General features: G+C 46.3%; 1 protein-coding gene across 1 annotated transcript in view; it reads left to right on the forward strand.

Annotated features, from left to right (window-relative positions):
- The window catches only part of POLA1 (DNA polymerase alpha 1, catalytic subunit), a 413,999-nt gene that overhangs the window by 7,053 nt on the left and 389,230 nt on the right, over positions 1-17,716 (forward strand). Inside the window, exons 5-10 of the mRNA XM_056861806.1 lie at positions 9,486-9,601; positions 9,824-9,886; positions 13,824-13,922; positions 14,648-14,840; positions 15,435-15,561; positions 15,841-16,019. Of these exons, the coding sequence (XP_056717784.1) occupies positions 9,486-9,601; positions 9,824-9,886; positions 13,824-13,922; positions 14,648-14,840; positions 15,435-15,561; positions 15,841-16,019 (777 nt within the window). The remainder of the gene's footprint in view (positions 1-9,485; positions 9,602-9,823; positions 9,887-13,823; positions 13,923-14,647; positions 14,841-15,434; positions 15,562-15,840; positions 16,020-17,716) is intronic.

Consider the following 17,716-nt stretch of genomic DNA (forward strand, 5'->3'; position numbering starts at 1 on the left):
ATAATCTTACAGAAACCTCTGGAAGAGCATGACATTGTGAATGGATTGATGGAATTTATTTACCAAAAAATTTAAACATTGCATGAATATACAGCCTCATACTACATAATTAAAAACTAATCCTTATTTCATGATGACTAACCTTTGGACTACAATGTATTGGGCAGCCCATTCCTGAGGGGGGGGGGTTGTGTGGTGGCCAGGAGTGGCCCAGCCACGCTGCCGCCCAAGAGGCTTCCCAGTTGCCGTGGAGAAGAAAAACCTATCTTTTTTTAAGAAAAAGGACAAAAAAGCCCCATTGCCTTTAGCAGGACTATGCCACCAAAAAAGGCGGCATAGCCATGCTGACAGGCATTCCCGGGCTGAAAGGGACGAGGAAACTCCCTAAAGGCAGCTCCGTGTCAGGCTGCTATCTCGGTTTCAGTATTGTTTCTGTGTCGGTACTGTACTGTCTAGCCTCAAGGCCGACCACACATACCAAGGCCTGGGAATACTGCTCCTGGGAAAGTTGCCTCTGTCTGTGTATGCTGATGTTGTATAATCTCCCGCCATTTACTGCCTTATATTATCGTTCGGCTAGTAAGACTCTCATAGCTGCCATAGTTCCCTGTATGCACTGTATTGCCTTTTTGACCAGTAAAAGCCATCTGCTTGGATTCTATATGACTCTGTGGTGATTTCTGGTTCGAAGGGTCAGGAGCTTACATTATGGCAGCTATCCACTTCCTTCTTTATTGTACTACTAGTCAGGCTGGAGCCCAGGAGGGTTCGCCTGCCGCTTGGATGGGAGCTGAGAAGCTCTCCGAGTGACCTATTATCCTGGATTCCTCTCGGAAGGATCCCACCCTGTTACAGGACATAGTCGCTGAACTCTTCAGGACTACCCTAGAGGTTTGCCGCTTGAGGGGACTGGTACAGGAACAGTGGCAATCTCTTAAAGGGACTCTCTGGATGTTGACGTCGGAGGATACTGATACTCGTTTAGATCTCCAAGACTTGGATCAATTACTGGACGATGCCCGATTGGCAACTGAGGATTTACAAGTACTAACTGGACTTTTGGATAATCTTATTTCTCGAGAAACTCTTTCCTCTAGTTCTACCATGGCGGGAGCCCCGCCGGAGGGTTTTTCCCTGATCCCGGATGCAGCCAGTTGTCAGGCTGAGGCCAAGCGAGTCGCTATTAGCACCGCTCTTCTCCTTGTGGAATGTACAAAGGACACCCCGGTAGCCACCTTGGCTCAAGTTTTGACCTCGACTTTTGGAGCCGAGGCACCCGCACTGGCGGTTCGAGTACAACCTCTGCTGGGCGGGGAACCCGACCCCATACTCTCACTCCTGGAGACGGAACTTTTGCCGCGCATTACGGCGGAGGCTGCCCTAAGACTTGAGAATGCCAAAGTTCTTGCGGATCAGAAAGCCGCCGAAGCGGCTAAGGTCGCAAGAGAGAGAGAAGCTGCTGAAGCAGCCAGGGCGGCCGCAGCAAGAGCTAGGGATCGGGCGAACATGGACACGCGCCCCAAGGACAATGTACAAGGGCTATCAGGTCTGTCTTTTTCCCCGGCATTTGTCCCGTCGCGCGCGACCCAACGCGCATGCCGTTTGGCTGACCGACGTCGAGACTCAGGAGAGTCTGAAGACGAGGATCTATATGGGGATAGCTCTCAATGGGCCACAAGCTTCCGGACCAGTAAACCTCATCTTACTGGTGGCCCAAGTGAGGAGGTTCACCTCTTACGAGCCCAGAATCGGGAGCTCTCCGACCGTGTTGATCAACTCCAGGAACTAATGGAACGTATGCTTCAGGAGAACAGGCAATTACAACAAACCCTGATAGCCCAGAGACAGCCCGTTCCGATACCGGGCCAGGGGGTACCCATACAGCCACCCCAACCACCCGCTAATGTGCCTGCTCCACCCTTGCCTCCTGGAGCTCCTGTTGTTCCTCCGCCCGGACCACCCGTGCAACCGGGCCAACCTGCGCCCGGCCCTTGGAAGCAACTCAAATTGAGGACTACGTACGACGGATCTCTCGAGACTTTGCCTTGTTTCTTGCATCAAGTGGACAGTTATATGCGAGAACAAGGACAACTTTTCCCCACGGAAGATAGCCGGGTGCGTTATGTAGCTTCCCTTCTGACAGGTAAAGCAGCTGACTGGATGGTCCTCCAGTTTGACACCCGCTCTCGAGCTATTCGTTCCCTCAACAACTTCATGACTGCTCTAAGAAGGAGGTTTGAAGACCCCTTCCTGGGGGAAAGAGCCAAAACGGAACTCTTACAACTCAAACAAGGCTCCGCTACAGTTCGAGAGTTTGCCGATGAATTTCAACGACTGGCAAGCAAAATTGTAGGCTGGCCCGAAACCACTCTAATCCATCATTTCAGGGAAGCCTTGCACCCTGACGTTCTGAACTGGTCATATATGCGGGGCGATCCCGATACCCTTGAAGACTGGATTCTATTGGCCGAGGAAGTGGAAAGCCGCCGACGCTTTATTTCCCTAGTCCGTCAAAAGCACAAGGAAAAAGGCACCCAAAAACCGCAATCCAAGGCACCACCGCCCGTCCCACGAAATCCTCCACGTCCGCCCCAGGAACGTGAAGTCCGATTTCAGAGGGGTGCCTGTCTTACTTGCGGAGAAATGGGCCACTTTGCAGCTGTTTGCCCGCACCGCCATGAGTTATTTCGTCCCAGCACGACGACCCGCGCCAGAGGTCGTCCACCACGCAGAGGCACCGCGGCCACCCGCAGCGCAGCTCCGGGAAGACCCACACCCTCTGCACTCCATGCCGGAGACCCAGCCTCCCTGCCTACTACCAACGACCTCGCCGGGTCTCGGATTACAAGTGCCCCATTGGGGGACAACTTTCCCTCTTCGGATGAGGAAAATCCTTGGAATTCTCTAGCCTTAAACCTGGAATCTCCCCTCGACTTATCAAAAAACGGCTCCGGTCTGTGGTGAATGGAGCGTCTCCACAGACCTCTCAGGATCCTCCTGTTAAACCGAATGCTCCTACCAAAATCAAAGAAGTGGACTCCACCGTCTACGTAGATGCAGTTTTACAACACACTAACGGTGGCCCACAACTACCCGTCAAAGCCCTAATCGACTCCGGTTGCTGTCGCACTCTCATAAGCGAAGCCACGTTTGCTGCACTCAGAGCCGAATCTGAGGCTCTACCCGCCCCCGTCCAATTTGCCCAAATGGACGGGAGCCATTTCCAGGGGGGTCCAGTTGATCACCGCACCGTAGGGGTAGCAATGGGAATTGGCTCCCACTGGGAGCAAATAGACTTCACTATAGCCCCTATCCGTTTTGAAGTGGTCTTGGGTATTAACTGGATTAAAGGACATAGTCCCAGTATTAACTGGGAAACAAACACTATCTCCTTCGCCAGCCCCATGTGCAATCAGCACCGGCAGAACTTTGCACTATTATATCCGCCCGTACCAGCACTGGCCTCCGATGTCCCAGCACTTCCAGTCCTACCTAATGTGTATCGAGACTTTGCGGATGTCTTCGACCTTAAAGAATGTGATACCTTACCCCCCCACCGGGCCTCCGACTGTACAATTGAGGTGGTCAAGGACTGCACCTTAACCAAAAGTAAGATTTACCCTATGAGCGCTTCCGAGCGCACCGTTCTCCGGGACTTCCTTGACAAAAACCTCGCCAGAGGGTTCATTCGCCCATCGAATGCCCCAAACTCGGCCCCCGCGTTTTTTGTCCGGAAAAAAGAGGGCGACCTTCGTTTATGCATTGACTTCAGAAAACTCAATGCGGTTACCCAAACCAATGCCTATCCTATCCCATTAATATCTGATATTTTGGGACAGTTACAGGAGGGCCGGGTATTCTCCAAGTTGGACTTAGTGGAAGCCTACTACCGAGTCCGCATCCGCGAAGGAGATGAGCACCTCACTGCCTTCTCTAGCTGTTTCGGTATGTATGAATTCCTCGTGATGCCGTTCGGATTGAAAGGGGCCCCGGGGGTCTTTATGCAACTCATCAACGAAATCCTTCATGACTTGCTGTATCGCGGGGTGGTGGTTTACTTAGACGACATTCTCATTTATTCAAAAACCATGGAAGAGCATGTAACTCTAGTCCGAGAAGTTCTGCAGCGCCTGCGCGACCACCAACTCTTTGCAAAACTGGCTAAATGCGAGTTTCATCAAAGCCAGCTCACATTTTTAGGATACATAATCTCCCACCAAGGTCTTCGCATGGACCCTGTCAAAGTCCAAGCCGTTCTCGATTGGACTCCTCCCACCAACCGCAAGCAAGTGCAACAGTTTTTGGGATTTGCAAACTTTTATCGAGGATTCATTCCTAACTTCGCCCAAGTGGCCCTACCCATTACTGATCTACTAAAAACCAAAGGGAAAGCCAACACAGCTACCTTACCCTCCGCAAAAATCCTGTGGACTGATCAATGCCAAGCCGCGTTTGTGGCTCTCAAACGCCTCTTCACATCCGAACCCGTACTACAGCACCCGGACCCAAACCAAATGTTTATTGTGCAAGTCGATGCCTCCGATGTAGCTATGGGAGGGGCCCTCCTCCAAAAAGGTCCGGATGGCCTCCTTCACCCGTGCGCTTACTTTTCGAGAAAATTTGCGCACGCACAATTGAACTGGCCCATTTGGGAAAAAGAGGCAGCGGCCGTTCACCATGCCCTGACTCTATGGAGACAATTCTTAGAGGGGTCCAATATCCCCTTCAAGGTTTGGACCGATCACAAGAATCTAGCTGCCCTCACGGGGTCCCACAGACTATCAGCAAAACAACAACGTTGGGCTGAATTCTTCGCTCAGTTTCGTTTCGTCCTGAAACATGTTCCTGGGAAAAAAAACGTTCTCGCAGATGCCCTCTCCCGGTTGCCACAATACCCGGTAAAACTCGAGAGACCAACTGACTCTCTGTTCACCCCTACGCAAAGGGGAACCCTTCCTGTACTGGCCGTACAAACCCGATCTCAGCAACAGCACCCCAAATCCAGTTCTCCAGCATCTCCAACCCGAGCGGCTACCCAACCGCCCTCGCAACAACAACGAACCGACGGTTCCACTCCTCCAACCCCACCGGCTGCCCTACCGCCTACAATCTGCGCACCACCGCACGTAAGCACTACCCCCATAGCGGGTCCTCAGACTACTATAGCCGGGGGGGGGGGGTTCCCGCCAAGGTTCCCATCTCCGAATCCTTTTTAAATACCCTTCGGAACCACTGCCTCTCTGAACGCTCCACTCACACCCTACCCCCTGGGGTAATAGAACAAGGAGGCTCATGGTACAAAGACTCTAAATTGTATGTACCCAAGGCACTTCGAAAAGAAGTCTTACACTTAGCTCATGGAGTAAAAACAGCTGGACACTTTGGATTCCTAAAAACTCTCCACTTATTGCGCAGACAATTTTGGTGGGGGGGAATGCGTTCCGACGTTGACTCTTTTATTCGCAGCTGCCCTGTTTGCGCCACAGTGAAGCGATCACAAGGCAAACCCCCGGGGCTACTGCAACCTCTAGAAACACCCACCAAACCATGGGAAGTGATTGCTATGGATTTTATGACTGATCTCCCTCTCAGCGGGGGAAAAACTGTGTTATGGGTTGTTACTGATTTGTTTTCCAAGCAAATCCATTTAGTTCCATGCGCAGGGATCCCCTCTGCTCAAAAAATGGCCCGCCTCTTCGTTACACATATCTTCAAATTACATTCGTTTCCGCGCAAAATAATCTGTGACCGCGGCAGTGGCTTTGTTTCCAAGTTTTGGAAAGCATTCCTCAAGTTGGTGGGGGTTGAACAGGGATTGTCTACTGCATACCATCCTCAAACCGATGGTCAAACTGAACGTGTAAATGCTGTCCTTGAATGTTATTTACGCTGTTATGTAAACTACCACCAGGATAACTTGGTAGAACTGTTACCTTTTGCAGAATATGCCTACAATAATGCTGTACATCAATCTACAGGTTTTAGCCCATTCTATGCAGTGTATGGACAGGATTTCGGTCCTGTTACGCCCAAAAATAATGTGGAGGGGGAGGGAGATCCTGACGTTGCTTCCTGGGCACACACCCTCCGTACCACTTGGCCTTGGCTCGTTAGCAATCTCGACCGAGCCAAGCGCAAATACAAAGCACAAGCTGATAAGCATCGTTCCCCCGGGGGCGAACTGCGAGTGGGTAAATTAGTCTATCTTTCCACCAAAAACCTACGTTCCACCCGTCCGTGCCTTAAACTCAATGCTAAATTCATTGGCCCTTTCCCAATCACACGGGTCATAAATCCTGTCACGGTGGAATTAGCTCTCCCGAAAACTCTGAGGCGTGTGCATCCCGTTTTCCACATTAGCCTCCTGAAACCCCATACGGCCTCTCCACAATGGCATCCCGATCCGCCCCCCGAACAGCCCATTATGGTGGGGGGGGAAGAGCACTTCGAAGTCTCCAAAATCCTTGACTCCCGTGTTCACCATGGCAACCTGCAGTACTTGGTCCGTTGGAAGCACTTCCCCCCTGCCTACGACGAGTGGGTTCGTGCACGAGATGTCTCCGCCCCCAAACTAATTGATGCCTTTCACACTGCCTACCCGGACAGACCATCCCCCTAGCCGACTGGGAGGGGGCCTTAAGGGGAGCAGGATGTCAGGCTGCTATCTCGGTTTCAGTATTGTTTCTGTGTCGGTACTGTACTGTCTAGCCTCAAGGCCGACCACACATACCAAGGCCTGGGAATACTGCTCCTGGGAAAGTTGCCTCTGTCTGTGTATGCTGATGTTGTATAATCTCCCGCCATTTACTGCCTTATATTATCGTTCGGCTAGTAAGACTCTCATAGCTGCCATAGTTCCCTGTATGCACTGTATTGCCTTTTTGACCAGTAAAAGCCATCTGCTTGGATTCTATATGACTCTGTGGTGATTTCTGGTTCGAAGGGTCAGGAGCTTGCCTCTGTCTGTGTATGCTGATGTTGTATAATCTCCCGCCATTTACTGCCTTATATTATCGTTCGGCTAGTAAGACTCTCATAGCTGCCATAGTTCCCTGTATGCACTGTATTGCCTTTTTGACCAGTAAAAGCCATCTGCTTGGATTCTATATGACTCTGTGGTGATTTCTGGTTCGAAGGTCAGGAGCTTACACTCCGCCCCTGGGAACGCCCCAGGACCATCATGCCCACAATGGTATATGGTGCCTCTTCTGGGATTTAGTTCCCAGAGTGGCAAGGGAGGCTGGCGCAGCTCCACGCCACCCAGGCACCAGGGTAAGTGCCAGCGTAAATGCCCCTTAACACAGGATAAGTGGGTACTTACGCCGGCTTGGGGTCAAGCCGGCTCCTAAGGAGCTGAAGAGGAGAAGACTGAGAGGGGATATGATAACCATGTTCAAGTACTTGAAGGGCTGTCATATAGAGGAGGGTGCCGAGTTGTTTTCTGTTGCTCAAGAAGGTTGGACCAGAACCAACGGGTTGAAATTAAATCAAAAGAGTTTCCGTCTAGACATTAGGAAGAATTTTCTAACAGTTAGAGCGGTTCCTCAGTGGAACAGGCTTCCTCGGGAAGTGGTAAGCTCTCGTTCCCTGGAGGTTTTTAAGAAGAGGTTAGATGGCCATCTGTCAGCAATGCTGATTCTGTGACCTTAGGCAGATGATGAGAGGGAGGGCATCTTGGCCATCTTCTGGTCACTAGGGGTGTGGAGTGGGGAGGTAGTTGTGAATTTCCTGCATTGTGCAGGAGTTTGGACTTGATGGCCCTGGTGGTCCCTTCCAACTCTATGATTCTATGAACAAAAATAGAAAACTATAAATAGGATTTTTTCAAGTAAAATGCTTTTTTTGAGGAAAAATCTATTTAAATCTAAAAAATCCAATTAAAATTTTTAAAAATCCGTTTTTCACTTTTTAAAAAAAAATAATTGATTTTTATCCACCCTGGTTTCATTTTTGCCAGCTTAATAAGCTCCTGTGACAAAGTGTATGCCTTACAAATTGTATGCCTTTGCAATCTTCAGTAAGATTAGATGTTGTTGAGGGCGATGTGGTACTTTCTTATGGAATAATCATCAGTCTTGATGATCCAGAATAGTAGATGCACATGTTTTCCCTTGTGGGTAGGGCACCTTTACTTATGAACGAGTGTTTGGTTTTGGTAACTATTATGTATGAATTTAGCATTCTGTGTTAACTTGCAGTAATTTCTCAAAGAATTTTTTGATACTTTAATATAAATGGAAGATCATCAAATGAAGCATATTTAAAAACATTTTTATAAAGTGTATTTGAAGTGGGATCTGATAGCTAGCAGATCTGTAACAAGGGTTATAATTTCTAATAAGTAATACTATATTAATGGCAATTTAATGGCCATTTATATAACTAGAATGTGTTTTTCCATATAAACTGCATTTTAATAACACATTTTTAATAGCAGATGGTTTATTAAAGGATTTTCTTTCTATCATGAAGAACTGAACATATTTGAGTATAGTTTTACTGAAACTGAGGAGAATTTTCAAGGGCAAATATTTTTGCTGTGAAATGGTTTTTTTTGGAGCACTTCACATGTTTCTCTGAAGACATTAATGTTTCATGCCAGCTACTGTAGTTCAAAAGAAGCCATTTTTTTAAAATTAGCCAGTGTTGGAGATGATTGTGGCTGTGAAGAGCTCATACTGCAAGGCAACACCCTTAGTACCATGTGCTGTAAGGGCGGGGATGCTTCCACAGCATGATGACTTATTTCTTGTTAACAACCCCCCCCTCAGTTTTTTTCCTTTGGCACCCCCCTCCCTTCCAGTTTCTGCTAAGCTTAATTATTCAATTTCTTTATCTTTGGATAACCTTCAGGATAAAGCTATTGCTGCCATTCTAAGAAAACTGATGTATACTTGAACAAGTAGTTCTTTATCTGTGGGGGGAGTTCCAGGCCTTATAGAGGGCTACTGTTTGTGAGGTTTGTAATGTTCATCTCCCATTAACTTTAGTTTTGGAAGTTGTTTATTCACATGACTGCACTGGAGTTCTGGATTACACTTGCGATACTGCACTCAAAGGAAGAAAATACTGCCATGGGCTTGCAAAGTGGAATGTATACTGACAGAAATGAAAGAAGGAAGCAACTGTTCCACAATAAGAGCTCCTTGGCAGATGAACAACAAGCACAACTGTGGTGACTGTTTTTATTCACTGCTCCATGTATAGTGATTCACTACACAATTTCCAGACTTCAAATGTGCTACTGAAATCCCCCTCTTATGATTTCACGTTGAGAGCTTTTACATAAAAGTGGCTCAGTTTGTATTATTTTAATGTCTGTGTAGGTGTTGTGTTGCTTTAATCTATCCTTCATTAGCGTGGGACTTGCATATAAAAGATTGACCTCTGATTGTAATTGTAAATAGAATGCATGATTTACATTTCCTCAAATATACGTTTTTGATAATCTAAGATTCCCATTAATGAATGCATTATTTTGGTAGGAAGAGGAGAGAGAACTTCCACAAATGATAAAAAAAAAGTGCAGAAGGCAATGGTATCAAAACCAAACACGATTAAATCTATGTTTATGGCTAGCACTGGGAAGAAGAATACTGATGTAAGTTATCTCCTGAATTTTGAGAAAATCAATATCAGCGTATAACCTGCCTAAATATAAGCTTTTTCGGGGTGTGTGTGTGTGATTATTATGTTTGTATTTTCTGAAAATACAAACACAATACAATACAGAATTGTTTAGCTTCCATTGGGAAAGTTAATTTTAATTAATCTAAAATATTTTTTTCAAACATTTATTGAGCACATGCATCTCATTTTACAGAAAGCTGTTGATCTGTCTAAGGATGATTTGCTAGGAGATATCTTACAGGATCTGAATGAAGAGGTAGGAATTCATGTGTGTTCTGGGGAGATGGTGGAAGAGCAAGTCCTGATAATATGGATCTGTAAACCTGCTTGTTTTCCTCCAAATACTTTAAAGAGCGTCTTAGACGTAAACTAGATTTCTGAAAACTAAATTAATCATAAACACTTTGACCCAAAGTTGAGCTTCATTTATAGCTATGTATCTGTCATGCCATCGTATTCCCTATTATTATGTATGGGTGTGAAAGCTGGACATTGAAGAAATCTGATAGAATGAAAGCTGATTCCTTTGAAATGTGGTGTTGGAGGAGAGTGTTATGGATACTGTGGACTGCCCAAAAAAACAAATCAGTGGGTTATAGATCAAATCAAGCCTGAACTGGCCCTAGAAGCTAAAATGACTAAACTGAGGCTATCATATGTTGGTCACGTTATGAGAAGATAAGAGTCACTAGAAAAGACAGTCATGCTAGGCAAAGTTGAGGGCAGCAGGAAAAGAGGAAGATCGAACAAGAGATGGATTGACTCAATTAAGGAAGTCACAGCCCTCAATTTGCAAGATCTGAGCAAGGCTGTCAAAAATAGGACACTTTGGAGGACATTAATTCATAGGGTCGCCGTGAGTCGGAAGCGACTTGATGGCACTTACCGTATATACCCAAAAATGGGGAAAAATTAGGCACCCGCGTATAAGCCGAGGGTCGGCTTATAACCCCTCCCCCCCCGCGCAGACTTACCTTCTGGGCTCCTGGCGGCCGCAGCAGGCCTCTGTAGGCCGCTCCCGGCCGGGAGAAGGCGGCGGGGGCGGCGGAGCGCCCTCCCCGCAGCCGCAGCAGGCCTCTAGAGGCCTCTCCCGGCCGGGAGAAGGCGGCGGGGGCGGCGGAGCGCCCTCCCCGCTGCCGCAGCGGGCCTCTGAAGGCCGCTCCCGGCCGGGAGAAGGCGGCGGGGGCGGCGGAGCGCCCTCCCCGCGGCCGCAGAGGGCCTCTAGAGGCCTCTTCCGGCCGGGAGAAGGCGGCGGGGGCGGCGGAGCGCCCTCCCTGCGGCCGCAGGGGGGCTCTGGAGGCCGCTCCCGGCCTGGAAAAGATGGCGGTGGTAAGTTCCCCCCTCCCTCCTCCTTCCTCCTTCCCCCCTCTACCGTATTGACCCGCGTATAAGCCGAGGCCGGCTTTTTCAGCCCTTTTTTTGGGCTGAAAAACTCGGCTTATACGTGAGTATATACGGTAACACACACACACATCCTTCCATGGAGCTGTTGGGATATATGAGGAGAAATGTGTTCTCCTTTAATAAAAAAAAGTAAGTCTTAAAATGTTTCAGGTTTTCATGCTGAAAAGTGGTCCTGTCCTAAACGTTTTATGACCATTGTTGGATCAGCTTTGTCATGTCAGATGTTTTCATGTTGTAGTGTGATGAATGGAAAACATTCACTGTGTCTCATCTATGTTTAGTGTTGTCAAGGGTTGATGCAATCTCTTGTAGTTGGCATTATCTAGGTTGTGTGCCACCCGCCCCATGCAAAGAATCTGGATAGAAAGTAATTCTGGTTACCTGTGATGCATGGACATGGGTGCGTGAGTTACAGGAATTTGTCACCACCCCCAAACACAAGATTCTGAGCCTGGTTAAAACTCTGGTTTAGAATTCTGTTTTTGTGCAAGGAAGTGGCAAGGTGAATTAATTTCTGTTAACGAACATGCTTGGGTTCGTATGTCATGAGTAACCAGAGTTATTTTCTAACTGGGATTCTGCATGGGAGGAGGGAGGCTTGAAACATGCATCCCTGGCAACAAGTTGGATTTGTGCACCTCTCAGTTTAATGTGGTCTGAAATTGATGTTTTGTGCCACTAATGTTAGCATATAATTAATTGGAGTTAAGAAATCAGGAATGGGCTACATGATAACATTCTTCCCATCCTCTCCACATGTCTCTGTCTCATTCAAATTCTTCACACCTTCTCTCCTTTGCCCCTCCTTGCTATTAGTTTGACAGTAATAATAGTTAATACAAACCTAGTGACATGCCAAAAGAGCACTAGCATTCTCATAGTAAATGGAAAGATGACATTGCATTTTCACAGTCTCTAAGGGAGAAACACTGAGTCTCTTTGAAAATACATGAGCACATGAAGCTGCTATATACTGAGTCAAACCATTGGCCTATCAAGGTCAGAATTGTCTACTTAGATTGGCAGCAGCTCTCTAGGGCAGGGGTCGCCAAACTCTTTAGTCAAGAGAGCCAAATATCAACAGTACAGCGATTGAGATTTCTTTTGAGAGCCAAATTTTTTAAACTCAAACTATATAGGTAGGTACACTGTTTATTAACTTAATAAACTTTAATTAAAATTTAACAGAAGTGGAAACCAGTAGAGCACCTACTGCACAGTGGGGTGGTGAATGGCTGTGGGGAGAGTGTAAAACCCCCCCCGGTTCCTTTTGAAAAAGGCACAAAGTAGCAGGAAGAGGGGAAACCTGTAGTAATAGGCCAGGGGAGGGCTAACAATTGCCAGACAAAGGGCCACTGTTTCCTCCCCACCACCACCATCACCCAGCGAGGGTCCAGATGTCCAGGGATCCCAGGCACAGAGGAAGAGGCCAGCAGGTCCCCGGTCTGTGTGTGTTCCATGCAAACAAACAAGGGGGAGATGCACAGTCGATCCTTCCCCCCGCCACGAACATGCCAGTTCCCTCCTGGCCAGAGGGAGGGGCAGGTGCTCACCCCCCCCCACCATTCTGGGACCGACGGGCTCCAGATTCAGGGCAGGCAGACGGGTGCCCGGGCAAGGTGGCTTGGCTGGAAGAGCCCCCCCCCCAGCTGGGGGGCAGGCAGGCAGGGCCGCGCGCCCAGGCGGCTTCCACGGGGGTGGGGGGAGAAAGGAGAGTCTTCCAACTGCCCCTTCCTCCCTCCCTCCCTCCCTCCCTCCCTCGAGGCCACGGCGCCAGCCCCCTCCCCCCTCCCAGGGGCGGCCTGAGCACGGCCTTGGGCCCGCTCTGCAGCCCTGGGGGCGAGAGCGGCCGTACCGAAAGAGAGGCCCGTGCGGCAGGGAGGGGGGAGGTGGCGGCCGCCAGGGCTGCTCGCTCTCTGCCTCTCCCTCCCCTCTGGGCTGCCGGCGGCCTCAAGCGAGAAAGGCGCTGCGCGGGGCTTCCTCGTCCGGGCGAAGCGCGTCCAAAGCAATGAGAATTTCTCTCAAGCCTTTCTGAAGAGGGACTCGAGGAGCCAACAGCAGAAGCCAAGAGGCAGCGGGTGGGCTTACCGTGCAAATATCGAAACGGCGGCTGCTCCCTCCGCTGCTTAAGAAACCCCCAATCCCCACAGCAGGCCAGCCAGCAGCAGCAGCACGTGGTCGCTCCTTTGTAATTCGAGTGCCTCCTGCGCAGACTTCTCCCCACAGCAGGCCCGCCAGCAGCAACGGCACGTGGTCGCTCCTACGTAACCCAAGCGCCTCCTGCGCAGATTCTCTCCCGCCCCCCGCTCCTTTTGCTACTCAGCCGGGCCCGGTCATGGAAAGAGCCGCACTCAAGGGCTCAAAGAGCCGCATGCGGCTCGGGAGCCGCACTTTTGCGACCCCTGCTCTAGGGTGTTAGTAGGGGATTTTCACATAATCTGCTATTTGGTCCTTTTAACTGGAGATTCCGGGGATTGAACTTGTGACCTTCTGCATGCGAAGGAGATCCTCTGCTGCTGAACCACGTTTCCTCCCCCTTTTCTCGTAATCACTTTTGTTGTTCTGTTAGCAGGATGTTTGTTGAAAACTGTTGATTTGAACAGCAGATCAACAAACCTCCTGCTAACAGAACTACAAAAGTGATTAAGAGAAAAAGGGGAGGAAAAGTTGGAGAATTTGTTTTAATGTTTTTGTGGACCTCCACTATACTTCTAGATACAAAACACAGAATTACTTTTTCTTTGGCAGATTCTTCTAAAGCAGTGACAGTGTTATTTTTTTCTTTGTAGTCAGTCCATATAGCACCACCACCAGGGATAATGATAAAAAAGAAGAGACTTTCTGGAACATCACTAAATCCTTTCTCTGTTCAGTCTCAGATCTGTAAGGTAATGTTTCCAAACCAAAATGCCCGTCTTAATACTTTTTTGATTTTAATATAATTTGTTTGAAAACATCTTTTGACTTTTGATATTTAACATACTCTGATGTGTTGCTATGCAAGCAAGCTGAAAATAGAACAAATAACGTTAACAGTATATTCTGGTCCAGTTACGTTTTCCCCAATTCAGCTATCTCCCCGGTGAAACAGCAATTGTACACTGACTCAACTTAAATAGGTGTGCTGTTTCCACTTTGCTTTTGGAGAGGGATGGTTCTAACTAACTTTTATGTTGATCAAAAACAGAGGGGTCCCCAAAAAAGTAATGCTGGAAATCATGGGACGGATGGGGGCTGTAATAAGTAAAGGAGTTAGGTGATATTGAATGGCAAAGCTGGCTGACCCAGCCCATAGTGCTGTAATATAGAGTTCTGTTCCTTATGCATAGTATAATGAAATATAGGTAGGAGCACAACATTAATTTCTCTATTGGAGTAGTATATAGCTTTTAGCAAGGAATTAGCTAAAAAGGATTAATTATTGTTACTTCTTTGCTGAAACAAACTACTTTTAAAACCACCATGGTGGAATCATATGCAGAGTTACTCTAGTCCTAAAACATTGATGTGTAGGATTCTGAATGTGGTTACACTGTAAATAACTTAAATGTGCATTTAGAATAAGCAATATCACTTATGATCAGGTTTAATTAATACATGCTTGTGCTTATAGAGAACTTCTGCAGCAAAAACTGTTACTCCTGTCAAAAAGGAAGTTTCTTCATTGAATTCATCTCACTCCAACCAATCAGTCTATACATCAAGGCCACAGACAGTCAAAGAAGCAGTTGGTGATCCTGAAAACGGAATTCAAATTGTGGAAAATGGAGAACTGGTAAAAACTAGGCAAGAAGAAATTACTAAAGGTATTCATGATATTTTGACAAATTTGAGAAGGTAGCTGTGTTGGTCTGTTGTTGCAAAAATAAGGGTCATTGGCATCTTGTGTGTGTGTGTAAAGTGCCGTCAAGTTGCAGCCGACTTATGGCGACCCCTTATGGGGTTTTCAAGGCAAGAGACTAACAGAGGTGGTTTGCCAGTCCCTTCCTCTGTATAGCAACCCTGGACTTCCTTGGTGGTCTCCCATCCAAATACTAACCAGGGCTGACCCTGCTTAGCTTCTGAGATCTGACGAGATCAGGCTAGGCTGGGCCATCCAGGTCAGGGCCATTGGCATCTTAAAGACTAGCATATTGATGCATGAGCTTTTATGAGTTAGAGCCATCATGTCAGATAACCCATCCCCTGAAGGTGAGGTGATGAGTTACAATGATGAGAATAGAAAGTTCAGTTTTCCAGGGCATAGTTGTATAACACAAAATGCAAATGAAAACAAAATTTCTTATTTGGTCACTGAGTTTATTGTTTAGTATTTGATATTCTGTTTAACTGTACAGCAGTATTTCTGTAATTTGGTATGTTAAATCCCTCTCATTAGTCTCTCTATGCAATAATTACAGAAGATGAACAGGCTATTATGGATTTTGATGATGAAGACTTCAGTGAATCTATAGAGGATGCAGGAATTGTAGCAGAAAAAGCTACATCCCTGAAGGAAGAGCTAAAGTTGAAAGACCAAGAAACAAGGCAAGTGGACTGTATGAAAACAGGCTATTTCGTTAAGACTGCTGGAGTTTCTTGTTTGACTCTATTCCTGACTTTTTACTAAGATCACTATCTGTTTGGAAAACTTTACTGCAAATAAAGGCCTCATACAGAAACTTATCAATGTTTTAATTGACTTGCATTAAACTCATGTATAAAGAACCTTCATTGTTCTTAATTCTGAAAAAAAGAGGGGCCCTTGAATCCGTGGCCATTTCAGATAGTCTTATCTTTTAAAAATCATTATGGATTGTTTTTCAGAAACTCTTCCCTCTCTGATATTTCATGTTGGGACAAAATCACTGAAAATGATGATGAGCAATTAGTTTCAGAAGTTCAAGTAGATTCTAGGGAACTTCCACTAGTAATTGGAGAAGATGGGCAGCAGGTCTTCAGGTTCTATTGGTTAGATGCTTATGAAGATCAGTATAATCAGCCTGGTATGTATACCTAAGAAATCTGTTCTCTCTTCTCCACCTCCAAATGCTTGTATGAAATTACAACTGTGCTTAAGGAGTCCCTGTGTCCTTTAATTTTTCTTGGTTGTGAGTGTCAGTTTGCTTTGTAATTGAACAGGCATAGGCCAGAACAGCATTGGCTACAGCTTTCATGATACAAAGCAGCTTTAGGAGAGAATGAATTACTGGTGAGAAATGGCAAGTGGGAGGAGCTGTGCAGCTGATGTAAAAGAACTGGCGGGGGGGTATTTAATAATTAAATGATTAAGTAGTATTGTTAGCAATAATAATAATAATCTACATACAGCCAAGAGGGTTCCAGTAAAAGTTCCATATTAAGGAATTTTATTTCTAGATCTTCACTGTCATTTAACTTAATGTTGAATTCAGGAATGGGTAGAATGGAGGTTAATGGCTAATGTTTCAGTTCTGTAGCCCAACAGATTATTTGCAATTAACGTTCATTTATGTCTTGGGAGGGGATTTAAATATGATACTGTCTTTTGGTGTGCTGACTATACACAACAGTTCTATGATAGTAAGTAATGATCTCTGAATCTCTGGTGAAATCAGTGACTAATATGGGGAAAACGTTATTCCCCAAAGCCCCTTGCATAGTGTTTCACTTTTATCTTAAATTCTGTATGGTAGTTTCTGAATGGTGCATAATTATGAAAAGACTTCTGTTCCTTGATTACGAGAAGAGATCCTGTCATCATAACTTTTCAAGGATGAATAATAAAGACTGCACCTGGTTTCAATTAGTAATGTAGAGAAAGTAAATTTTGACATTACTTTTTTGTTTAAGAGAATCGCAATCTTTACAGCAAATTGAGGCATTAACAGTATTACACAGAGGATTTATGTAACTGTGGGAAGAGTAAAATTTCCTTGATCTATATGCTGACTGAACGGCTATAGATTAAGGCTGCAAACAGTGTAATCCTTTGACTTTGTACATCAGGTAACATTTTAGTTAAACTGCAAAATTCTGGTACACATGATGCAATCATCCGCTAGTACAGGCCTGTTTCTGAACTTGTTTGCTTATTTTCTCTGCTAATTTGCTTTTTACTTCTGTGTGGCAGGAAAGGTTACTATATGGGATAAGTTGGGTGCCTGTGGAAAGTCATGGGGCAGATAAAATATTAGTAAATGCCCCCCCCCCAGTCTTAATACCATGATGCTGTTGATCCCTGGGTCTAGATGAGAAGCTTCCTGCTAATGTAACCTTAAGCCTCAACAATCTCATGCACTAGAAGCAGTGCCCTGAGTATTGCAGCTCTCTGTTACCTCCTTTAGTTGTGATAACTTGTGATAACAGCACAAGAGGGAGGTGTATTTACTTCACTTTTCCTGTATTATTTATTATGGTTATGGGAGGACTGGAGATGTGTTCCTCCTATTTTAGTTTACATACTCCTGGCAGAGTCCCCCAGTTATGCAGAAACTCATACCATGTCTGCCTGGTCCCTGCTGATAAGTATGAGAGCTCACATTAACGATTAGGAGTGATAAATTTGTGGTGTTGTAGCAAAAATTCTTTTGAAACCTTGAATTGTCAAAAGGGATAGCTGTATTAAATATTACTGGCTGCAAGGTCAAAGAACTCTTTGATTAAGTGGATTCTTCTCCCCATATTTATAAACTGTTTCAGTGAAATATCACTCAGTGAAATT

The sequence above is a fragment of the Euleptes europaea genome, chromosome 16, assembly GCF_029931775.1.
Source record: "Euleptes europaea isolate rEulEur1 chromosome 16, rEulEur1.hap1, whole genome shotgun sequence".
NCBI classification, from domain to species: Eukaryota; Metazoa; Chordata; class Lepidosauria; order Squamata; family Sphaerodactylidae; genus Euleptes; species Euleptes europaea.